The sequence below is a fragment of the Pogoniulus pusillus genome, chromosome 35 (assembly GCF_015220805.1).
Source record: "Pogoniulus pusillus isolate bPogPus1 chromosome 35, bPogPus1.pri, whole genome shotgun sequence".
Classification (NCBI taxonomy): domain Eukaryota; kingdom Metazoa; phylum Chordata; class Aves; order Piciformes; family Lybiidae; genus Pogoniulus; species Pogoniulus pusillus.
Window position 1 is genome coordinate 13,123,601 of NC_087298.1, and position 24,551 is coordinate 13,148,151.

The 24,551-nt window shown below is 56.0% G+C and overlaps 1 protein-coding gene across 1 annotated transcript in view; it reads left to right on the forward strand.

Annotated features, from left to right (window-relative positions):
* The first annotated feature begins 2,721 nt into the window (after positions 1-2,721).
* RAPGEF1 (Rap guanine nucleotide exchange factor 1) overlaps positions 2,722-24,551 on the forward strand; it is a 91,430-nt gene continuing 69,600 nt past the window's right edge. Inside the window, exon 1 of the mRNA XM_064170855.1 lies at positions 2,722-2,945. Within this exon, the coding sequence (XP_064026925.1) occupies positions 2,921-2,945 (25 nt within the window). The 5' untranslated portion in view covers positions 2,722-2,920. The remainder of the gene's footprint in view (positions 2,946-24,551) is intronic.

Sequence of the window (24,551 nt, forward strand, 5' to 3'; positions counted from 1 at the left end):
ATGCAAGGGGAGACCTCCTCCTTCTCTACAGCTCCCAGAGGAAGGTGAAGCCAGGTGGGGGTTGCTCTCTTCTCTGAAGTGACAAGAAATAGGATGAGAGGGGACGGCCTCAAGCTATGCCAGAGGAGGTGTAGGTTGGACATGAGGAAGAGCTTCTTCCCACAAAGGGTTGTCAAGCCCTGGCCCAGGCTGAGCGGGGCAGTGGTGGAGTCCCCATCCCTGGCACGTTTCCAAGCCGTGGTGCTGAGGGATGTGGTTTGGTGGTGGACTTGTACTGACAAGTGCTGGGCTGATGGGTGGAGCTGGTGACTTGAAGCTCTCTCCCAACCTGAACTGCGTGATTCTGCCCTAGGAAGGTTGTTGGCTGAACTGCGGTTCCCTGCATAAGCCCAGTGAGCCCCCGCGGCTGAAAGCCACTCGGGCAGCTGCGGGTGGGGCTGGGCGGCTGCCAACCGCCGGCATCGCCGCCGCGACCGACCCTGCATCGCCCCAGCTCCCGACGGCAGAGGAGAGCAGGAAAGCAGAGCCTGGGCTGGGAGAAGCAGGGCACTAGAGGGCAGGAGAACTCTGCTCTGGTGGCACAGCTCGGCAACTCCTGGCGTTTCTTGCACGACCTCCCCGGTCGCTGGGTCAGATGTAAAGTTCGGTGACATGGCACTTGAGGACATCGTTTTGTGACCATGTGTGCCAGTCTGAGCCTAGCTGGGAGACTTTAGTGAGAGGAATTCGATGCTAGGCTGTGAAAAGGAAACAGTGGTGATGTCTGCTGCACTGATAGGCTTGCTGAGATGGATAAAAACAAGAGCACCAACACACATTTTCCTAAGGGGGGGGGGGGGGGGGCGAGTAACACCCAAACCATCACACCATGGTGGTGCTGGGCTGAAGGTTGGACTGGGATGATCTTAAACTTCTCTCTCCCAACTGAAAGTGTTCTATGACTTTGTGATAACAACACATCTATAGTCACACATCCAGCTCTGGGGTGTTTTTCCCCAGCTGACTTGATGGGATCTGGGGAAGCATCAGGTTTTCCCAGCCTTGTGCTTTACACTTGAATGCAGAGAGCACGAGAGGAGCTCCAGCATCCCCCGGAGGCAACACATCCTGGGCAGAAGAGGGCTTTTTATAACAGAGACTATGTAAAGACCTTCCAATTTAGGAGCTGTTCTGTTCCTATCTCGCATTATTGCACACAGGCTTCTTCCTCAGCCAAGCCCGAGAACGCAGGGTGTAAGAATAGCAGCTTCTTGCTTCACCCCTCTGCTTCCTGTGTGTACTCACAGCCAGGGCTGCTCGCACCAGCGCCAACCACTACAGCTCTCGGTTACTATCACCGATAGGAGTGAGTCAGCTCAGCGTGGCTACACAACAGGCACCTTCACACCAGGGTGAGTGAGAGGAGAATCTGCCCCCAGGTATTTTTTCTTTGGGTTTATTATGCAGATGCACCCCGGATCTCTCCACCCACACAGAATTAACAGAGAAACGTGCACACCTCCTCTCTTAGAGGTGTCCTGACTTGCTGTGGCCCTGGGCAGCCTGATCCAGGTGGAGGTGTCCCTGCTGGCTGCAGGGGGGGTGGACAGGATGAGCTTCGAGGGTCCCTTCCAGCCCAGTGCAATCTGTGACTCCTATAGCTTGTGCCCAGCCCCAGGTGTATGAGGGGCTGAAAACAGCTGAGAGAGTCCCTTTCAAACCTTACCAAAACAGCAGCCACCTGCATGGTTCAGGTGAAAGATCACAGAGTCATCTGGGCTGGAAAAGACCTTTATGGTCACCCAGTCCAACCGTTCTTTAACTCCACTGAGGCTGGTGCTCAATCCTGTCCCTCAGCAACGCCGCCAGTGGCTTTTAAACACCTCCAGGGACGGGGACGTGACCACCTCCCCGGGCAGCCTGTTCCAGTGCCTGAGAACCCTTTCAGTCAAGAACCTTCTTCTAACGTCCAACTTACACCTACCCTGGGGCGACCTGAGGCCATTTCCCTCTGTCCTCTTGCTCGTTCCTTGGAAAAGAGACGGATCCCCACCTGGCTCCAGCCTCCTGTTAGAGAGCTGTAAACAGCCTCTGCGGGCTCAGCAGGCTGCAGAGGTTTATTGGCGCCGTAGCACAGGGCACTGGCTGCAAGTGAAGGTGCTGCCGCCACTGAGCTGGCCCAATGAAGCTGCACAAGCGAGTCAATGTTCCAGTAAGCTCACAATGCACTTAGGGTGCCTGGGGCCATGCCCGCCAGGCACGAGAAGCAATTCCCCTCCAAACGGTTTGTCCAGCCCTGGACAAGCCCAGGGCAGTGGTGGAGTGCCCAGCGCTGGAGGCACTGCAGATGCGGTGCTGAGGGGCACGGCCCGGGGCGCGCTGGCCGTGCTGCAGTACCGGTTGGACTCGATCACCTCAGAGGTCTCTTCCGACCAAAGCCGTTCCGTGACTGCAGGAGTCCCAGGGCTGCCCCTGAGCCGCCTCTTCCTTTCGGGGCTCCCGCAGGGCCTCCGTGGAGCCGCGGGCAAGCAGCCGTGCCCGCAGCGGCGCCCCCGGCCCGGCCGCCCGCAGCCTGCGAGCCGCTGCGGTAGGCGGGGCCCTGCCCGCCGCCGGCGCCGCCCCTGCCGCTGTTCCGCGGCGCGGCCGGCAGGGGGCGCTGCGGGCCGGAGCGGCGGCGTGCGGCGGCAGCCCCCGGGCGCTCTTCCCCCTGGCGGCCCGGCGGAGCGGGCGGGGGGCGGGCGCTGCCTGCGCCGCCACCGCCGCAGCTCCACAGGCCACCGCGGCAGCAGCGCCGCTCCCGGACCGCGGCCGGTCGGCCCTCAGCAGGCAGGAGAGACGGAGGGAGACGGAAGGCGGCCGCGGCGGCTGCCAGCCCCGCGCCGCGGCCGCACAAACCGGCTACCTGCGCGGCCGGGCCTGAGCGCCGAGCCCCGGCTCCGACATGTCCGGCAAGATCGAGAAAGCAGGTGAGCGGCCGCGGGAGGCCCCGGCGGCGGCGGAGGGGAGCCCGCCGGGCTGGGCGCACTCACCGCCTCCCGCCCGCCCGCCGCCGCGGCCCGCTGCAGCTACCGGAGGCGCCGGCCGCGGGCCTGGCGGGCCCGGTGGGGCTGGGGGAGGTGGGCAGGGTCCCCTCAGTGTGCCCGGTGGGTTTCGGCGGCCAGGGTCGGGGAAGGGTCCGGTCTCGGAGGCGGAGGGCCCCGGCCGAGGCCGGGGCTGGGCCCGGAGCGGAGCGGGGATGCTCTGCCCGCGGCCCCGCTGCCAGGCTCCGCTCCGGGGCTGCCTGGGCGCCGTCGTGGTCAGGCTTTTTGTCTTCTCCTCTGCCTGTTCCCTTTCTCCCCGCTTTTTTCCTCCGGTTTTTGTTCGTTTCCCCGCAGCCTGCCACCCTTCCCGTGCAGCAGAGCATCAGCAGAGCCTGGGCACTGCAGCGCCCTGGGGCCTACCCACACCGATTAATGGCAACTTCGGCAACTTTCCTCTTCGGGTGCTTGTGCTGGGGGAAAAAGAGGCGAGCCCTGCGCAAATGTCAGCGGGAGCTTGCTCGGGGTTGCCTCTCTCCTGCCAAGCGCTCCCCTCGCCTGGGTGCTCGCCTAGCGCCGAGCCGGGGCAGGCTGCTGAGCTGCCTCCTGCGCTCCAGCGGGGCTCGGATTGTCTCTCTGTGCCGCTGGAGCTGCGGCTGGCTCTCAGGGGTCGCTTTAGATGCTTTGAATGCCTCTGTTTTTCCCATGCAGCGGGAGCAGTATGCTTAAAGATTCGATTAGAGCTTTGCAAATCAGGCAGTGAAGTTATTTGGTTTAATTAGGCTGCATTTAATTAGCAGGAGCGGGGGGGAAATCAATGCTGTTTGGGATGTGTTGTTGTGAGGAGCAGCAGCTCGGCAGGTTCTGGCTGGGGTCGGGGGTGTGAGGGGCAGTGGTCAGGCTGCCCAGGACAGCAGCCACACGCTCAGGGAAGGTTCCTCTTCCGAAGGAGTGAAGCTGTCCAGGTTTGGTCATTTGATCCTGGCTTTGTTCTGGACCTAGGTCTGTGCTTCTGCCACCATGGAATCACAGTGGTAGGGGTGGGAAGGGACCTTCAGAGATCAGAGAATCAGCCAGGCTGGAAGAGAGCTCCAAGCTCAGACAGCCCAACCTAGCACCCAGCCCTGCCCAACCAACCAGACCATGGCACTAAGTGCCCCAGCCAGGCTTGGCTGCAACACCTCCAGCCACAGCCACTCCACCACCTCCCTGGGCAGCCCATTCCAATGCCAATCACTCTCTCTGCCAACAACTTCCTCCTCACATCCAGCCTAGACCTGCCCTGGCACAGCTTCAGGCTGTGTCCCCTTCTTCTGTCCCTGGCTGCCTGGCAGCAGAGCCCAACCCCACCTGGCTGCAGCCTCCCTGCAGGCAGCTGCAGGCAGCAATGAGCTCTGCCCTGAGCCTCCTCTGCTGCAGGCTGCACCCCCCCAGCTCCCTCCGCCTCTCCTCCCAGGGCTGTGCTCCAGGCCCCTCCCCAGCCTTGCTGCCCTTCTTCTCTGGACACCTTCCAGCACCTCAACATCTCTCTGCAATTCAGGAGCCCAGCACTGGACACAGCACTCAAGCTGTGTGGCCTGAGCAGTGCTGAGCAGAGGGGCAGAATAACCTCCCTTGTCCTGCTGCCCACACTGCTCCTGAGCCAGCCCAGGATGCCATTGGCTCTGCTGTCCACCTGGGCACTGCTGTCTCATCTTCAGCTCCTCTCTACCAGCACCCCCAGCTCCCTCTCTGCCTGGCTGCTCTCAGCCACTCTGGCCCCAGCCTGTAGTGCTGCTTGGGGTTGTTGTGGCCAAAGTGTAGAACCCTGCACTTGGCCTTGTTCAGTCTCATCCCATTGGCCTCTGCCCACCCATGCAGCCTGGCCAGGTCCCTCTGCAGGGCTCTGCTACCCTCCAACAGCTCCACAGCTGCTCCTAGATTGGTGTCATCTGCAAACTCACTGCTGCTGGACTCAATGCCCTGCTCCAGATCGTCAGTAAAGATACTGAACAGTACTGTGCCCAGCACTGGTCATTGAGTCCAGCCCCCCAGCCAAAGCAGGGTCACCCAGGAACACATCCAGGTGGGGTTTAATCATCTCCAGAAGAGTCTCCACAGCCTCTCCAGGCAGCCTGCTCCAGGGCTTCAGCACCCTCACACCAAAAAACTTTCTCCTCATCTTCAGACAGAACCTCCTGGGCTCCAGCTTGTACCCATTGCTCCTTGTCCCATCAGTGGGCAGCTCCAGACAGCCTGGCACCTTCATCCTGGCACCTTCATCCTGGCAGCCACCCCTCATGTATTTATAGGCACTGATCAGATCCCCTTGCAGCCTCCTCAAGACTGAACAGCCCCAGATCTCTCGGCTCTTTCTGAGAGAGAAGTTCCAGCTCCTTCATCATCCTCACAGCTCTCTGCTGGGCTCTCTGCCTGTCTAGAGCTGGGCAGCCCAGAGCTGGGCGCAGTGTTCCAGGTGTGGGCTCAGCAGGGCCGTTTGAATCTGCCTTTGCTCTGTACCTGCCTCTGTTTTCCCAGGCTGTGGGTTCTGGAGCCGCCCTGGGCAGAAGCAGGCTGGCAGCGAGCGCAGGCAGGGCTCCAGCTCCCGGCGCTGGGCCTGGCACTGTGTGCCCAGCACGGCACAAATGGGAGCCCAGAAGTAACCCAGGTCCAGCCCAGGGATCATCCCTCACACTGCCCCAGTGCAGGGCTCTGCTTTGGCTCCTGCCTTGGTCTTCTCAGTGCTCCTCTTGAACCCCACTGCAACTGTTTGTCCAGGAGGTGGGTGCTGAGGAGGGGAGGTGTTGGCAGCACAGACGGACCTGGGGCCACCCAATCCAGGACACTGAGGTGCTGGAGCTTGTCCAGAGAAGGACAAGGAAGCTGGGGAGGGTCTGGAGAACAGGGCTGGGGAGGAGCAGCTGAGGGAGCTGGGGGAGTTTAGTCTGGAGAAGAGGAGGCTGAGGGCAGAGCTCGTTGCTCTCTATAGCTGCCTGAGAGGAGGTTGCAGTGAGCTGGGGTTGGTCTGTTTAACCAAGGAGCAAATGGCTTCAGGTTGCACCAGGGGAAGTTGAGGTTGGATGTTAGGAAGAATTTGTTCACTGAGGTGGTTGCCAGGCATTGGAGCAGGCTGCTGGGGGGGGGGAGTGGAGATACTTCAGAGTTGTGTAGATGTGGTGCCTGGGGACAAGGTTTAGGCAGGCACTTGTCAGCCTTAGAGCAGTGACTGGACTCAGTCCTGAGGGTCAGTTCCAGTGGAGGCAACTCTGTGATGCTGTGCTTATGCTAGAGGTGGGTTTGGGCTGGCATTTCAGCAGGTGCCTTTGGGTTTGGGTTTTGGCAGGTGGGTTTGGGCTGGCATTTTGGGAGGTGGGTTTGGATTTTGGCAGGTGGGTTTTAGTTTGCATTTTGGTAGGTAGGTTTGAGTTTGGATTTTGGCAAGTGGGTTTGGGCTGGCATTTTGGGAGGTGCTGCTGGCTGTGCAGACAGCAGTGGCAGACATAAATAAGTGATCATGGTTTGTTTATTCATGTGCAGTAAATAACCCTGTGAGAATAGTAAATATAACTGCAGAGCAGTGCAGCAGCCTGAGGAGCTGAGAGGCAGGAAGATGACTCTAGACACACACAAATGCAGCATGGTTCCATAAACAGGAGAGCAGAAAGGCCAAAAATACCACCCAGCCCCCCCTGGACTGCACAGCCTGACCTTGCAGCACACTGGGGAGCTGGAGGCTTCATGCAGGAGCCAGCCCCAGGTCAGTGCTGGAAGGGTGGAGGTGTGAAGGTGCAGTGGGTGAAGCCTGGTGCAGAGGTGCTCCTGCTGCTGCTGTGTTTCGTGGTGCTGGTTTGCAGGGCGAGAGGAGCTGTGGGTCTGGGGAGCTGCCCTCTTTCAGCTGCCTGTACTTTCCTTTCTTTCAGGGGGGTTGGACTCAATCTCTGGAGGTCCCTTCCAACCCCTGATGCTCTGTGATTCTCTAATGAGTTGATGTGGCACTTTAGGACATAGTCTGGTGGTTGTGGACATGTTGGGTAGAGGGTGGGACTTGGTGATCTTAGAGTCCTCTCCCAGGTGCTAGTTTCTCTTCAGTGGTGTCCTGACAAGGGACACAAACTGGAACCCAGGAATGAGGAGAAACTTCTTTGGTGTGAGGGTGCTGGAGCCTAGGAGCAGGCTGCTCACAGAGATTGTGGAGCCTCCTCCTCTAGAGACTTTCAAGCCCCATCTGGATGCATTCCTGTGTGACCTGCCCTGGGTGATCCTGCTTTGGCAGGGGACTTGGACTGGATGATCTCCAGAGGTCCTTTCCAACCCCTACCATTCTGTGATTCTATCAAGTGTGCTTAACAAACACCCCCAAAACCAGTCCTCATGTAAACTGGAGGGGGAGAGACAGGGCTGGGGAGCGGAGGAGGGCTGGGAGCCAGCTGTTGGGAGCCTTGATTGCTGTTCTTGAGTGTTTGAACTCCTGCTTGACACAACCAGTTTGGTTAATGGCGTCACCAAATAAACACCACAGTAATTCTGGGATAATATTTGTCAAAATGTATACAGTAGCAGAACAAAGGAGAGAGAGTCACAGAACAAACGCTGCCAGGGCTGAGGTCTGCCTGCTTGGGTACAGTTGAATTTGTTTTCTTCTTCTGGGAAAGGAAATGGATGCAAACTCCATTACATTGTAAATAAAAGAGAGGCTGTTGCCTGCTAACAAACCATCCTGGCACGCTTTGGAAAGGGCTTGGGCTTTGCTTGGACTCTCAGCTCATAGACTCATAGAAGGAGGACATGGAAGTGTTGGAGCCAGTCCAGAGGAGGCTATGAAGATGCTGAGAGAGCTGCAGCAGCTCTGCTCTGAGGACAGGCTGAGAGAGTTGGAGCTGTGCAGCCTGCAGAAGAGAAGGCTTGGAGGAGACCTTGGAGTGGCCTTGCAGGATGTGAAGGGGGCGGCAGGAGGGCTGGGGAGGGACTATTGACAAGGTCTGGGAATGAGAGGAGGAGGAGGAATGGGTTTGAAGTGGCAGAGTGGAGATTGAAATTGGATGTTAGGAAGAAGTCTGCAGTGAAGGTGGTGAGAGACTGGCACAGGTTGAGGGTGGTGAGACGCTGGCACAGGTTGCCCAGGGAGGTTGTGGAGCACAGAAGCACCCAACCTGATCAAAGATCAGGTTGGGTGCTTCTGTGCTCCACAACCTCCCTGCAGGTGTTCAGGACCAGGCTGGATGAGGCCTTGAGTGACCTGTTTTAGTGGGAAATGTCCCTGCCTATGGCTGAGCTTTGAGGTCTCTTCCAACATAAACCATTCTGTGATCCTCTGAATCCTGGAATGGGTTGGGTTGGAAGGGACCTTAAAGATCACTGAGCTCCAATCCACCTGCCATGGGCAGGGACACCTCTCACTACATCAGGCTGCTCAAGGCCCCATCCAGCCTAGCTTTGAACACTTGCAGGCTTAGAGCCTGAGCATGTTCATCTGGTCAGGCTGCTAGGGAAGAAAAGCATCACCTGGTGGGGTTAGGTCCCTGGAGATCTTCCACACATTTGCTCCCTCGGTGCATAAATGCAGCACCTTGTTGGCACTTAATAAAAAGCAATAAGGAATGGTTAGAGATAACAGCTTCCATCCTGTCCACCCAGGAGGAGCAGACAAGGCTCCCTCTGGAGCCTCTCAGTGCTGCTCTTTAATCAACAGAAGGGTCACTGTGGAGCCATCCAAGGCAGTGCTTTGGAGAGCAGAGGAGCCAGCTGGTGGTGGAGGATAGGATGGTGTGGGTTGTGTCCACTCCTTTGGCCTCAGCCAGACACTTCCAAACACTGTTTCAAAGCAGAGCCCTCACTGAGTGGAAGAGTAGGAATGGCACTGGAATGGTTTTAGCATCTGTGACAGGCACCCAGCACTGGGCTGAGGGAGCTGGGGGGGTGCAGCCTGCAGCAGAGGAGGCTCAGCGCAGAGCTCATTGCTGTCTGCAGCTGCCTGCAGGGAGGCTGTAGCCAGGTGGGGTTGGGCTCTGCTGCCAGGCAGCCAGGGACAGAAGAAGGGGACACAGCCTGAAGCTGTGCCAGGGCAGGTCTAGGCTGGATGTGAGGAGGAAGTTGTTGTCAGAGAGAGTGATTGGCATTGGAATGGGCTGCCCAGGGAGGTGGTGGAGTCTTTGTGGCTGGAGGTGTTGAAGCCAAGCCTGGCTGGGGCACTTAGTGCCATGGTCTGGTTGGTTGGTTGGGCTAGGTGCTAGGTTGGGCTGGCTGAGCTTGGAGCTCTCTTCCAGCCTGGTTGAATCTATGATTCTTTAAGCTGTGACTTTTCCTCTCTGTCAGGAAATATCTGGCCTTGCCCTATTTAGTTGGATGGTTTGGAGCTAAAAGCCAAGCTGGGGATGCCAAGCAGGAGTAGAGAAGGTCACAGATCCTGCTGGCTTTCCTGTTGCCATGGCAATCCATGGATTCCTGTATTTACCTGATGGATTTACATGCTCCAGGGGCTGGACTATTGTGCACTGGTTCAGGGAGAATCAGGCAGCAGTTGGATGCTCTGAGGTCCACTGCCAAAGCTCTTGCACGAAGCAGGTCTGCCCAGGAGCACCCTTTGGTAAACCAAAGACCAGAAGGGTGCCATACTTTAGGGCTTTCTTCTCCTTGCTGTTTTAGTCTTCGTCTTGTATTATCTTGCAGGGTTTTTATGTCCCCTGGAAACTGCTGAGGCTTGGCTGGAGTGGTGCAGTCTGCTCTGCTCGGGCCTCAGCTGCATGTGCTTATTCCCAGCAGACTGGAAATGCTTTTGTCTTCACCTTTTACTCCTAGAAGCAGTTCTCAGTGAGCTCTGAAGTCCCTTCCAACCCCCTCTGTTGTGTGATAAGAGTTTGCCTGATAAGCAGCTTCACCTCTGAAGTCTCATCCTTTAGTGTTGGTGGTGTAAACATCTCAGGGTAATTCCAGGAGGACTCTGCTCGTAAGGAAAGTGGCAAAAGAGGACCAGCTCAGGAGGCCAGAGAGCTCCCATCTTTGTGGGAGCTTTGTGTCTCGCTGTGCCAGACAGAGCTCTGAGCCTGCAGTGCTGAGAAATGTGGCCTGTGGATAACTGCTGCAGGACTCAGATGGTTGTAGCAGTTGCAAGAAGAAAGTGGATGAGGAGTGGAGTAAAAAGACAGCTGAAGCCTGCTGGAATGTGAAGCAGCTGGGTCGTGCCTCAGCCCCTGGAAAAGCAGAAACTGGAAACAATTGCTAAATTTATTCTCAGTGCAGTATTTTTCCCTGCCCCACAAGCACTAAAGATATCTGTTGGTGACATCTCTCTGTGGTAGGAACTCTCCCTGGCTCCTCACAGCAGAGAAATGAGTGGAAGTTCACTGTCAGTCAGGGTGGTAACGCAAATGGCCCTCAGCTGGGTCTGTTGCTTGCCTTGCAAAGAGCATTTCTTGCTTGTGAGGGATCTGCAGGCTGCCAGCAGGGCTTTACCTGTTGCAGAGCACTGCAGGAGTGGAGGGAGCCTGAGTGTCGCTTTCTGGGGAAGGGACTCAATCTGCAACTGCTTTTTTCAGGTTTCCTTGGGGTTCTGTTCATCCTTTTTGGAAGTTCTGAGCTGAAATTCTGTTGGCTTTCTCTGTGACTAGAGGCAGGTGAAGGGGAAATGGTTTGGAGCTGAGGCAGAGCAGGGTTAGACTAGAGCTGAGGAAGAAGCTCTTTGGTGTGAGGGTGGTGAGAGTCTGGAACAGGCTACTCCAACCTCCCCACCATGCCCAGGGACACCTCTCAACTAGACTTGGTTGCCCAAGGCCTCATCCATGCTGGCCCTGAACACCAGGGAGGAGGCAGTCACAGCCTCTCTGGACAACCTATTCCAGAGTCTCACCACCCTTGTACTGAAGAACTTCTTCCTAAAGTCTGTTTTAAACCTACTCTCCCTGTCCTGTCTCCAGACACCCTCAGCCAAGTCTCTCTGCAGCCTTCCTGCAGGCTCCCTTCAGGCACTGGCAGCAGTTCTGAGGTCCCCTTGGAGTCTTCTCTTCTCCAGACTGCACCCCCGCAGCTCCCTCAGCCTGTGCTCACAGCAGAGCTGCTCCAGCCCTTGGAGCATCTTCGTGGCCTCCTCTGGCCTCTGACATCTCTGTGTGCTTCTTCTGCTGGGGACAGCAGGACTGGAGGCAGGACTGAAGCTTTAGTAGAGGTTAGAGGAAGAGGGAGAGCTGACTGGAGGAACACCAGATTTAGTCACCTTGGCACGTTTGAATTTGCAGCCCCAGATCTCCAAGGTGTGTACAAAGGTGGCCAGAGGAGGAGAAAGAAGACATCACAAAGGGAGGTGCTGATGGAGCGAGAGGCTGCTCGGGCCACAGATGTTCGCCGAGGAGGCAGTGGAGAGCTCAGTTGCGTGCGAGTGGAGCAGATAGCAAAAGACAGACAGAGGACAACAGGGAAAGTGGGCAGGGAGGAGGCTCCCAGCAGATCTCACAGGAGCCTGTTCCAAGGCAAAGAGACAGGAGATGAATTTCAGCAATCCGGAAAAGCTGCAGGGATCCTGCAGGCTGAGACCTGCTGCCAGAGGAATGTTCTGCACTGCTGCTGTTCAGGTTGCTGCAGGAGCACAGCTGCGGGGTCTGGCCTGTAGCATCCCTCTGCAGAGCACCTTTCTGAGCTCTTGTTGTGCTGTGACACCGAGACAGGCACAGCAAACGGTTTCCTCTGTGTGAGAGAGAAATGATGGCCCCAGGTGTTCCCTGGGGAGCGTCGGTGGGTCAGGCTGCAGTCAAAGCTCTGCAGCTCTCATCAGTCCCTGTTTGCTGTCTTAGCTGCTGCCATGCCTCACCCCCTCTGCACTCTGTAAGGTGAGAGGTTGATGTTGAGAGGGATGCAGAGGTAAAGAGGAACAGACAGAAGAAAAAGATCATAGAATTGTTTCAGGTTTGAAAGATCTCTAAGGTCATAGAATCACAGAATGGTTGAGGTTGGAAAGGGACCTCAAAGCTCAGCCAGTTCCAAACTCCCCCTGCCATAGGCAGGGACACCTCACACTAGAACAGGTCACTCAGGGCCTCATCCAGCCTGGTCCTGAACACCCCCAGGGAGGTTGTGGAGCACAGAAGCACCGAACGTTGTTGGCAGAGAGAGTGATTGGCATTGGAATGGGCTGCCCAGGGAGGCAGTGGAGTCTCTGCCTGGAGGTGTTGAAGCCAAGCCTGGCTGGGGCACTTAGTGCCATGGTCTGGTTGGTTGGGCAGGGCTGGGTGCTAGGTTGGGCTGTCTGAGCTTGGAGCTCTCTTCCAGCCTGGTTGATTCTCTGATTCTCTGATTCAAGTTAACATCTTGCTGTGGCTGTCAGTGGCTCTCAGGAAAGTCTTATTCCTTCCTCTGCTGCAGCAGAAAGGTTGCAGCCTGCCTTGCACCCTCCTGCTCTCAGCCTTCCTCTCCGAAGGCTTCCTGTGGGGGATGCCCTTTGTTGCCTACTGAACACATCCACTGCACCAGTCCCCTTATCTGCTGAACAATTCCAGCCCTCCTGTGCACAAACATCTTGGGGCTTGCAAGGAAAGAGATGAGAGTTTTCTGGGGGTTCTTAGGCGCCTAGAAAAAAGGAGTGGAGAAGAAAAACCAGTGGAGGTTAAAGGCAGACTAGTTGGTGAAGCTGGAGTGACAGCTGCTGCAGCCTGGCTGGGTGATTAAACCTTGGTGGAGCTTCACTGAGGGATTGAATGTGTAGTTCCAGAGCTCTTGAAGTGTATCTTGTAGGTAGTCTTTACTAATTAATACAAGTGTTAATTAAAGGGAGTGTGTTCACAGGCACTGCTTGAGCTCCTAGCTTTTGGTGCTTTGTCTCTGCTTGCCTGGCTGCCCTGTGCCTGGCTGCCCTGTGCCTGGCTGCCCTGTGCCTGGCTGCCCTGTGCCTGGCTGCCCTGTGCTGCTGCCCTGTGCTGCTGCCCAGGAGGTGGTCAAACAGCCGTGGGAATTGGTTCCATATTTAGAAAGTTTCCTTTGTGACCCAGAGGTGATGTAACGAAGGGCAGCAGGGAGCCCATGTGCCAGCTCTGCTGGGAGAGGGCATGCCAGCCCGTTCCAGGCAGCACTGCTCAGTGAATCCAGCCACCAGTGGCCTTCAGCTAGCAGCACCACAGGGCCATAGAATCAGCCAGGTTGAGGCACTGAGCCTCCTCTGCTGCAGGCTGCACACCCCCAGCTCCCTCAGCCTCTCCTCACAGGGCTGTGCTCCAGGCCCCTCCCCAGCCTTGCTGCCCTTCTTCTCTGGACACCTTCCAGCACCTCAACATCACTCTTGAATGGAGGAGCCCAGAACTGGACACAGCACAGAAGGTGTGGCCTGAGCAGTGCTGAGCACAGGGGCACAAGAACCTCCCTTGTCCTGCTGCTCACACTGCTCCTGATACGATGATGTTGAGCCACAGTTTTCCTTGGGTTGTATCATCCCTTGTTTTCTGCTCTGCATGAACTGAAGTTGGTCAGGTTGAGGATGGGGAGATAAAGTGTGGATGGTTCCCTGCCACTGTTTGCTCACTACTCTGCCCTGGGGAGACCTCATTTTGAGTGCTGCATTCAGTTTTGGGCTTCTCAGTTGAAGCGGACAGGGATCTGCTGGAGGGCTATGAGGATGATGGGGGGACTGGAGCACTGCCTGATGAGGAGAGGCTGAAGGACCTGGGGCTGCTCAGTCTGGAGAAGAGAAGACTGAGAGGGAATCAAATCAATGTCTATAACTCGCTGGGGGTCAGGAGAGGGGGACAGGCTCTGCTCACTGCTGCCTGGGATAGAGCAAGCAGCAATGGATGGAAGCTGCAGCACAGGAGATTCCAGCTCAACACAAGGGGAACTTCTTGCCTGGAAGGGTCCCAAAGCCCTGGCACAGGCTGCCCAGAGAGGTTGTGGAGTCTCCTCTGGGGCCTTGGATGTGTTCCTGTGTGACCTGAGTTAGATTGTGTGGTCCTGCTCTGGGATTAGACTGGATGAGCTCTTTGGGTCCCTTCCAACCCCTGGCACCTGTGAGCCTGTGAACAACACAACCAGCAGGACAAGGGAGGGGATTCTGCCCCTCTGCTCTCCTCTCATGAGACCCCACCTGGAGCACTGCATCCAGCTCTGGTGCCCCTGGCACAAGAGGGACATGGAGCTGTTGGAGCGGGTCCAGAGGAGGCCACAGAAATCATCAGGGGACTGGAAACCTCTCCTGTGGGGACAGGCTGAGAGAGTTGGGACTGTTCAGCCTGGAGAAGGCTGTGGGAAGACTTTAGACAAGGGCCAAGAGAGACAGGATGAGGGGGGTGGAACCTCAGCTACCTTCCTGGGCAACCTGCTGTAGTGTTCCAGCACCCTGATGGTGCAGAGCTTGTTCTTTGCATCCAGTCTCAGTCTGCTCTGCTCTCATTTCAAACCATTGTCCCTCATCCTGTCACTGCAGGCCTTTGGGAACAGTCCCTCAGCAGCCTTCTTGGAGCCGCTTCAGGTCCTGGCAGGCTGCTCTGAGGTCTGCCTGGAGCCTTCTCTTCTGCAGGCTGAGCACCCCCAGCCCCCTCAGCCTGTCCTGCTCCAGCCCTCAGGTCTTACACTGCCTTTGGCCATCCAGTGTCCATGCAGCCTGCAGAGAGAGTTTGGCTCCCCTGGCTGCCTGTGTGTGTTTCCAGGTAGGCTTCAAGCACAGCTGGGTTTGCTCCTGCCCCACTGGGCTCAGAGCTCTCTACAGAGCCTCTCAATATGCATTGGCAGCTCTGACTCTTGGGTTGGATCCTGAATTACAGCCTTGTTCATTAGACCTCCAGTCTGAGGGATGCATTTCACTTGTAGGGCTCCCTGGGGACATCAGCTCTACCACAAGTGATACACAGGAGAGCTTCTCTGGGCTGCTTTTTGGCTGGCAGCCTGGCGAGCGCCAACTTCAGCCTCTGCACCAGCCACTGGTGTGGCCTCCCTCATGGCCTGGGGCTCTTGTGGCCTCTTACTCTCTGTGTAAGGCAAAAATGACACTGCCCTGGCAGCTGACCACCAATGTCTGTGCTCAGGTTTGCCTCCCAGGTGGACATTTTACACCCTTTGTCCTAGCTGAAGTCACGATGATAGAGAAGGGGAAAAGAAACAGATGCCTGAGGGATGTCCTCCCTGTGCCATGTTGCTCTCTGTGAGGCTCAGGAAGGACCTTTCCTCCTGCCCATCATGGGGTCTTGCTTCACTGCCACACCTCGAGTGCTGGGTGCAGTTTTGGGCCCCTCACTACCAGGAGGACATTGAGAGGCTGGAGCAGGTCTAGAGGAGGGCAGTGAAGGTGGTGAGGAGCAGCTGAGGGACCTGGGGTTGTTAATCTGGAGGAGGCTGAGAGGAGACCTCGCTCTCTACAGCTCCCTGAAAGGAGATTGGAGTGAGGGGAGGGTTGGTCTCTTCTCCCAAGGAAGTGATAGGACAAGAGGAAATGGACCAAGTTGCTCCGGGGGAGGTTTAGGTTGGGTGTCAAAAGAAACTTCTTCCCTGGAAGAGTCCTCAAAGGCTGGCACAGGCTGCCTGGGGAGGTAGTTGAGTCCCCCTCCCTGCAGGTGCAGATGTGGTGCTGAGGGCCATGGTTTAGCCCCAGCCTTGGTAGGGCTAGAGAATGGTTGGACTGGATGACCTTAAGAGGCTCCTCCAGCCACAAGGACCCTCTGGTTCTTTCTGGTAGCAGCCAGAAAAGTAACTCTGGTTCATGTCGATGCTCCACGTTGTGACCTTAACCTCTGGGATGAGACCAAAGCACAGGACCTGGCCCTTCCTGCAGCCCTCTGCCCTTGGAGGAGCCATTTAGTTAAGTTCCTTGGTACTTTTGCAGCTGTGGTTGTGGTCCATGAAGTGCTGGTGCCTCAGAGAAGAGCCCTGTGTCTGCAGCAGCTTTCATTACTCATCTGCCAGTCCTTGCAGAGTGAGACAAATGGGGCTGGCTTGGGAGGTTTCAGCTCTCCTGTGTGAATGGTTCCTTTTGCTCCAGCCCTGCTATTTTCCCCAAGGAGAGGGTAGAGACTTGGTTGTGACATGGCTACATGGGAGAGGAAGGTCTGACCTGCTTTGTCTGTCAGGATTATTTTAAGCTGTGATGTTTAGATGTTATTAAATGCACCAGAGGGAATGAAAACCTCTCTCTGGCCCAGAATAGCCTCACGTGTGCAGCTGGAAAATGCCCTTCAGCCTGAACCATGCCAGCTGAAAACCTCCACAGTTTCCCCTTTGCATTGGGTAAAAATGTGATTTTTGGCCAGTTCAATGATTTGCTTCTCAGAAGAAGTGCAGCTGAGTTTTGTTTGATTTGAGGTTTGGTTTTTCTGCCCCTGGCAAAATGGGGGCAGTGCTGTGGCTGTCATGGCTTTGGCTTCTAGCTGAAGTGCAGGTGCCCAGCAGCTCTGCCTGGACTTTGGAGGCCTTTGCATCAGTCACAGCATGGCAGGGGTTGGAAGGGGCCTCTGGAGACCACCCAGTCCACCCCCCCTGCCAGAGCAGGGGCACCCAGGGCAGGGCACACAGAGCACATCCAGCTGGGCTTGGAAAGTCTCCAGAGCAGGAGACTCCACAGCCTCTCTGGGCAGCCTGCTCCAGGCTCCAGCACCCTCACAGGGTAAAAGTTTTCCCTCCTGTTCCTGTGGCACCTCCTCTGCTCCAGCTGGCACCCAGTGCCCCTCGGCCTGTCCTTGGCCATCCCTGAGCAGAGCCTGGCTCCAGCCCTGCACATCCTTACCAGCAGCACTGAGGGCAGCCCTCAGGCTCCTCTAGCCTGCCCTTACAGGAGATGTTCCACTGCTTGCAGCAGCTTTGTGGCTCTCTGCTGGACTCTCTCAGTCAGTTCTCTGAGGTCCTTCCTGAGGGGCTCAAAACTGGACACAATATTCCAGATGTGGCCTCAGCTGGGCACATCTTCTTGTGAAGCCCCTGCAGAGCAGGGATTCCTGCTGTGGGAGATGGAGATGCCCCTGAATTTCATGCTGCTGTGGGTGAGGGGATGGAAGGAGGCAGTTTCACAGCAGATGAGCAGTGGAGAGGTCTGAAATGCTTTGCTGGAACAGGGCAGGGCTGCAGCAAAAGGATGAGCTATAATAAGCAGGGAGAAGGCCTGCAGAAGCCAGGGTGTTTACTCACTTGACCACATGCTGCTCTTGAGTTTCACACTTGGCTGTGACAAATACTGAACAGAACAGCAGGAGTGTGCTCTGAGAGCCAGAAAGTCAGTGCTGACCTCTTTCTGTGCATGTGTATTTGGGGGAGGCAGTACTGGAGTCCCTGCCCCCTTTTTTTCCTCCAGTGCATTCCAGTTGTGCTTAGTTCCTATCCTGCTTCAGAAAACCATGGAGAGGCAAAACCAGACCCAAACTCCCTGTGCCAGAGGCCAGCCCAGAGAAGGTGAAGCTTTGCTTTGTGCCTCTCTGTCTTGGCTGTGCAGAGTGTCTGTTGGCTGGTAAATTGGTGCCAGTTTCCTTAGCTCAGACCTGCCTTTTGTCATGGGGTTGCCACCAAATGGATTTTCAAGCCCATCCTGTGGGAGACTTCTGTGTTTCCATGGCCCCTGGGGGAAAAGAGAGGGACCAAAAAGCTTTGCAGGGCTGAGCTCTGGGCTAGCTTCGAGCATGAGGACTGAGCTTGGAGACAAAAACTGATTAGTGGATAATTCCCCCAGGAGGCATTATCTCAGCCTTAGAAGATGGATTGCAGATGGTTTGGGCTGAGAGAGGTATCAGGTTTACCATGGCATTCTTTCAGTAACCTGAGTCTCCTGACCTTAGGTGGCACCGCAGAGAGCCTTTGGCCCAGGAAGGGCAGAAGGAGAGGCCTGGCAGTGGTGCCCCTCCAGTGCTTCCTGCCTCCCTCTGACCCCCAGCCCCCCAGGGGGGCATTCACCTGTGGGGTGTGAGGCCTTTCACTCCCCAGGGTCAAGGGAAAACCCAAGCTGGTGGAGGAGAGATTTAGCTTAGATGTTAGGACGAAGTTGTTCACCGTAAGGGTGGTGAGAGGCTGGAGCAGGTTGCTCAGGGAGGTGGTGGAAGCCTCATCCCTGCGTGTTTTTAAGGCCAGGCTGGATGTGGCTCTGAGCAGCCTGACCAACTGAAGGGGGATTGGAACTGAGTGATCCTTGAGCTCCCTTCCATGGCAGGGGGTTGGACCTGAATCATTCTTGAGCTCCCTTCCATGGCAGGGGGTTGGACCTGAATCATTCTTGAGCTCCCTTCCATGGCAGGGGGGTCAGACCTAAATGATCCTTGAGCTCCCTTCCATGGCAGGGGGGTCAGACCTGAATGATCCTTGAGCTCCCTTCTGTGGCAGGGGGGTTGGACCTGAATGATCCTTGAGCTCCCTTCCATGGCAGGGGGTTGGCCCTGAGTGATCCTTGAGCTCCTTTCCATCCCTCACAGTTCTGTGATTCCACAGTGCTGAGGGGACCCACTGTAAGCTGCCCCCTGCGAGGGGCTGGGCTGTAATTCCTCTTTCTGAGCTCTTTCCAGGCTGCTTGCACATCTCTCCCCATCTGTCCCCTCTGCCAGGGTAACAGTACCTGTGTGTTTGCCTGGCTCTGGCTGGAGAGCTCGCAGGACCCAGGGCTGATAGATAAAGCCCAGCTGAGGGCTGCCTGAGCCAGCTCTGTCGATACAGAGCAGCATTCTGTGTAGCTCTGCAGCTTATCAAATTACTCCAGCCAGAGTCTCTCACAAATGCTTTTGTATTCTCTCTGTTGACTCATCCCTCTCAACACTCACTGTAGCTGTTCAGTGCTGTCTTAGAAAGGCTGTGATTGGAACGAGGCCATTCTTGGGCTGCTTAATCAACAGATGCAATTAATACAATGATGTTTGTCCTGCCACCCTGTCTCACTGTGGCAGCATTGTGAGCAGCATGGCTACAGGAGGAGATGTCTGGCTGAGGACTCTGTCTGCAGCATAGAGTCAGCATCCAAAGGGTTCCAGACCTCCTCTTAGCTGGCAGAAGGTCTGGTTGGTGCTGCAGGACAGGCTCACAAAAGGGGAAATCATAATCATTAGGAGACCTAATTGCTCTCTATAGCTCTGCCTGGAAGGAGGTTGGAGTGAGCTGGGTGTTGGCCTCTTCTTCCAAGTAACTAAGGACAGGACAAGAGGATGTGGCCTCAGGCTGTGCCAGGAGAGGCTATGTTGGAGATTAGGAAGAATTTCTTCCTGCAGGAATGGTGAGGCTTGGGAATAGGCTGCACAGGGCTGTGGTGCAGTCCCCATCCTTGAGGCATTAAAAGAATGAGTAGATGTGGCACATGGGGACATGGTCAAACGGCCATGAAGGTGCTGGGAAGGAGGTTGGGCTTGATGTCAGAGGGCTTTACCAGCCTTCATGACTCTGGTTCTCTAACCTGCAGCACCTCCAGTTCATTGAAGTGCTTTGTAAGTGCTGGAGCTGTGCTGTGCCAGAGCAGCAGGAGCGTGAAGGGAGAGCTCAGGCTGATTTCCTTCTTGTGCACATCTGGGAAGGTGGTGAAGGAAACACGATTTGGCCTCAGCTTTTGATTCTTATAGCAGACCAGCGTCAGCCCCAGAGCAGGTTTTTAGCCTGGGAACTTGTGTGCAGTGTCTTCCTTTTCAGCGCTGGTATTTTGAGCTGTGCAGAGGGTGTGACCCTCGGTGGAGGGAGTGTCAGTGGCACGGAGCCAGTTGATAGCTAAACCCAATCATGAAGTGTTCTGAAGAGAGGCTGATTTTCTGTGCAGACACCTATGGGTGACTCTCCTGCTGGGCAGGAAGTCCATGCTGGCTGCAGCAGTTGCCAGAGCAGCTGTTCAGCCCAAGACCTCTGAAAAGTCTTGTCAAAGCCTGAATATCAGCAGGCAGCAGCAGGAGCTGGAGGCAGCAGCAGCAGAGTGTGGCTGAGCTCTAGCGAGAGCTGCTCCCACATTATCACTTGCTCCGAATTTCACAGCAGGGGGGGAAGGTTTCAGGTTCTCCTGGCTCTCTGGTCTCTGGGCTGGCTGGGCGCAGCCAGGGAGGTGCTGAGCTCCAGTGGGCTCTGCCTGGGCATGGGTGGCTGGAGCCAAACTGCTGACCTTTGCCTCTCAGATATAAGGAGTGAGCCAGAAGTGCTGAGATGTGAAGCTGTCTGGGAGCTGAGTGTGCAGAGATAAGCTGCTGGGGGGAAAACCCTTTCACCTGTGCCTGCTGAGTTCTCTGAGCCAACCCATCATGTCCTAGCAAAGCTGCTGAGATGCTTCCAGCCCAGTCAGTTACTTCCTCCTCTCTACATCCGAGCTCTGGGTTTGAGCTGCTTTTCATTTGGTGTTGTTCCTTATTGCCTTTGACACCAGGATGTGATTTCTTCATTCTCACCTCTCTCTGCCCTTGCTTTGTCTCCGGTTTTCACCCACTCATGTTCCTGTCTGCCAGCCTGTGTCACAAGGGTTTGATTCAGCAAGGTTGTCCTGGAGATGTTTAGGGATGTGCCAGCAAATAGATGTCCCAGGAAGGGAACATCCACATCTTGCCCAGGCAGCAGAGCTTCTCCTGCATGCTGAGTGTGGTGCTCAGGCCACAGCCCTTGCTGGGGGTGGCAGAAGGGGATGTGAGCTGTGCTGCCTCCCTTGGAGGAGGAGATGGAGTTGCAGTAGGTTGTTGAATCAAAAAGGACAGTGTGTAATGCTTGGTGCCTAGCTGGAGCTGTGCATTTTTAGAGCATTGTGCAAGCATGGATTCTGTACTTTTGACCTCGTGATGGGTGGTGGTGGAAAGTGCTGTGTGGAGTGAGGTGAGAACAGTGAGGGCAACTTCTGCCCTCGCTTCATTTACTGCTGTGATTGAACTTGTTACTTTGGTCAGATGATGTCTGCCTCTCCACGAGCTTCCGTGGAGCTGTGTTCTCTCTGAGTGGGTTGTGAGGTGATGGGTTTGAGTCATCCAAGATCCCATCAGGTAGTGAGAGTGGGCAGTGGTGGCATCTCCCCATTGGTGCAGGTGATGTGTGCACAGAGCATGCCACCTAGAGGAGCAGAGCAAGCCAGCAAGGCTGTAGCCGTGGTCTGCTGCCCACATGCGGGGTGCTGTATGTCAGGACCTTCTCCAGGCACTGTCCTTTGTGGTCCTGCCTCTGGTGCCTTCCCCAGGTGGAGGGTGAGAAGGTCCACGCACAGGAAGCCTTCCATCAGCTCTCCCCAGCCAGCATCTCGACAGTCTACCTGAGGCTGCTGTTCGTGGCTTGGCCTCCTGCTTGTGCTGCTCCCAGTCTCTCACAAGGGCTGCACTGCAGATCTCACCTCCTGCTCTCTGGGGACAGGGGTGTTGAAGCTAGTACCAGGTGTGACTGGATGGCCTCATGCTCTCCAAGCTCTCTGCTTTTCCTGGCTGGAATGTTATTGTCCTTTCTGCTGGGGGAGCCTAAGAAATTCCCCAGGAGATTCTGCTCATTTCCAGTCTCCAAGTCTTGAGTCGTCATTAAGCACTGGACTTGATGAGGCTTTTTAGAGGTGTTGCCAGTCTGCTGGCAGCCTGGGGAGTGATGCTTCCACCTTCAGCCCAGCTCCCCTTGTGTGGGTTCAAGCTCAGGCCTATTGTTAGGACTGGCAGAAGTGCCAGGCAGGCCTGGAAGGTTGCTCCAGGTCTGTGCTTCCTGGGGAGGGTAAAGGCAGAGCTGGAAGATCTTGGCTGAAGAAGCTGAAGCAGGGTGATGGTAGTTTGTCATTAACAGATGGGCACTGGGACATCTTAATAGTGTATTTTACTGCTTCTGGTTGTGCTGAGCTGCCCCTTGGCACAACTGGCAGCACTCAGCCCCCTCCTGCCCCTAACCTTCCTGCGCTTCTGGGGCCAGCCCTGCTCAGCTCAGGCTCTGTCCTCAGCTCTCGCCACTTTTGGCCCACGCCTCTCTGGCCTCCAGGCTACTGACAGCTGCTGTCCACTCGCTGCTAATTAAGAAAGCAGCATGAGTGATGGGACTGGGGGCTGGACCCCCCCTCTCTGCAGCCTGATTAGAAAGAGCCTGACCCTGGACTGTTCAGCCCCTTTCCTCCTCCTCCTCTGGCTGCTCAGCCTCTCTTGCTCTCAGACCCCCGTCCTGGGCACTGTCTGTGTCTGCCTGGGTGTCAGGCCCTGGCACAAGAGCTGATGTCACAGGAGCTGCTGTCACAGGAGCTTCTCCCCACGGAGATGGGCATGTGTGGACCTGGAGCACCTCCTTGGGTGCAGCACCGCGGGCAGGCAGGCTGGGGCTGCTTTGTAAAGCAAGTGCTGGCAGTTCAGCAGCAGCTCCACCTTCGTGAGTTAGCAGCACTGGAGCAGGTGAATCGATGATTTCCAAGCCGTTTCCTTCTTTGTGTCAGGGTTTCCCTGCTTTGGTTGGTTTCCTCCTCTCAGCTTTGCATCAGGCCTCTCTGGGTGACCTTTTGTGTGGTATGGTTGTGCTGTGATTTTTATGATCCAGCAAGAGAAATGGGCTTGAACTCTGGAATTCCCTGTCTGGCCTGTGCTTCTGTGGAAGACAATTGACAGGCTGAGGTTAGGATAATAAAGATTGCTGGGTTAATAGCCCCTCAGGAGCCAGGCACTGCAGGGAGAGTGATGGTAATTCGGTAGGAGCTTCCTCCTGTGCCGCTGATGCTCTCCGGAGCTGTTTGCCCCCAGCAATACACTGACCCTCTGCCTTGCAGATTACACCTCCAGAACCCAATCTGAGTTCTTATCTGCTGTAAGTGGGCTCTGGTCAGCCCCTGGCATCCTTTGAGAGCAGCATCTTTAGATCTCCTATCTGCAGTAGAATTTCTTCCCTTCCTGTTGTGATTTTTCTCCTGCTTGGCTGTTCCCTTTTACCTTGAGCTGATTGTTTCATAGATGCATAGATTGGTTTGGGTTGGAAGTGACCTTAAAGGTCATTTAATTCCAAGCCCTCTGCCTTGGGCAGGGACACCTCCCACCAGACAGGGTCTGCACAGAGCAGTAAAATGTTTATTTAAATGAAAAACCTTCTTGCTGCCAGGTGTGGTTCCTGGGGCATGTGAGACCCAGGCAGTGGAATTGGACAGCAGGGGCACAGCCAGGGAGAGGAGGACCAGAACCTGAGGAGGGACCTGGAGCACAGCCCTGGGAGGAGAGGCTGAGGGAGCTGGGGGTGTGCAGCCTGCAGCAGAGGAGGCTCAGGGCAGAGCTCATTGCTGCCTGCAGCTGCCTGCAGGGAGGCTGTAGCCAGGTGGGGTTGGGCTCTGCTGGCAGGCAGCCAGGGGCAGAAGAAGGGGACACAGCCTCAAGCTGTGCCAGGGCAGGTCTAGGCTGGATGTTGTTAGGAAGTTGTTGTCAGAGAGAGTGATTGGCACTGGAATGGGCTGCCCAGGGAGGTGGTGGAGTCTTTGTGCCAGGAGGTGTTGCAGCCAAGCCTGGCTGGGGCACTTAGTGCCATGGTCTGGTTGGTTGGGCAGGGCTGGGTGCTAGGTTGGACTGGAGGAGCTTGGAGCAATCTTCCAGCCTGGCTGATTCTGTGATTCTCCTGATCTTCTTTTTGCATGCTCATCTCTTTGCCACATGAGCACTGTCTCAATGAAGCCTTGGAGCATCTGACCACTTCAGATAAAGCAGTGGTTTGTGTCTGTGTGAAGGTGAAAAAGAGCTGCTCCACCAGAAGGGGCTGGCATGGGCACCTGGGCACCCTCAGCACTGAACCAGGGGGGAGCAGGCAATGTGGTGTGCTGGGAAGTGAGCTGGGAGACTCTTTGGGATGTGGGTGGCTGTAATGGCCTTGGGCAGCTTTTTGTTTTCCCATGAAGAGAGCAGATGCTGACAGGGTGCAATAGAAGAGAAATCCTGTCACTAGCTTGGCCCCAAGTCCCCAGGCTCTACTCTGTAAATGAAGTGATTTATGGGGATTAGAGATGAAAATGGGGGTTCTTTTTTGCCTCCCAGCAAAGCATGGTTTCCAAACAGATCATCTCATTACTGGGACAGTAATTTTATCTGCTCAGCCTAGGAGACTTCATGTTGGAAATTGGATGAGATGATTGCTTGTAAGAATTTAGGAGCTCCAAATCCCTGCCTGTCTTGCTGTGTAGGGAGCTAATTGGGAGTAATGTGTGTGAGTCTCCAGCCTTCCCCTCAGTTGGAATTAGCTTTCCTAGGTGGAGAAAGGTGTCTCATGAACCCTGAGCTGGCAGGTTCCTGTGGCTTTCAGTGGTGGTGCTTTTCATCCTGGAATCACAGAATGGCTCAAGTTGGAAAGGACCTCAGAGCTCATCCACTGCCCAGGGACACCTCTCAGCCCATCTCAGCTGCTCAAGGCTTCATCCAACCTGGCCTTGAACCCATCCAGGCAGGAGGCAGCCACAGCCTCCCTGGGCAGCCTGTGCCAGGCTCTCACCACCCTCACACTGAACAGCTGCTTTCTCAGCTCCACCCTAACCCTGCTCTGCCTCAGCTCCAAACCATCCCCCCTTGGCCTGGCTCCAGACACCCTCATGAGAAGTCCTCTGCAGCCTTCCTGCAGGATCCCTCCAGGCCCTGGCAGGCAGCTGAGCCCAGCCCCCTTGAAAGCAGCACCACTGAGGCCAGGTCACACAGGAAGACATCCAGGTGGGGTTTGAAGGTCTCCAGCGAAGGAGACTCTACAGCTTCCCTGGGCAGCCTGCTCCAGGCCTCCAGCAGCCTCACA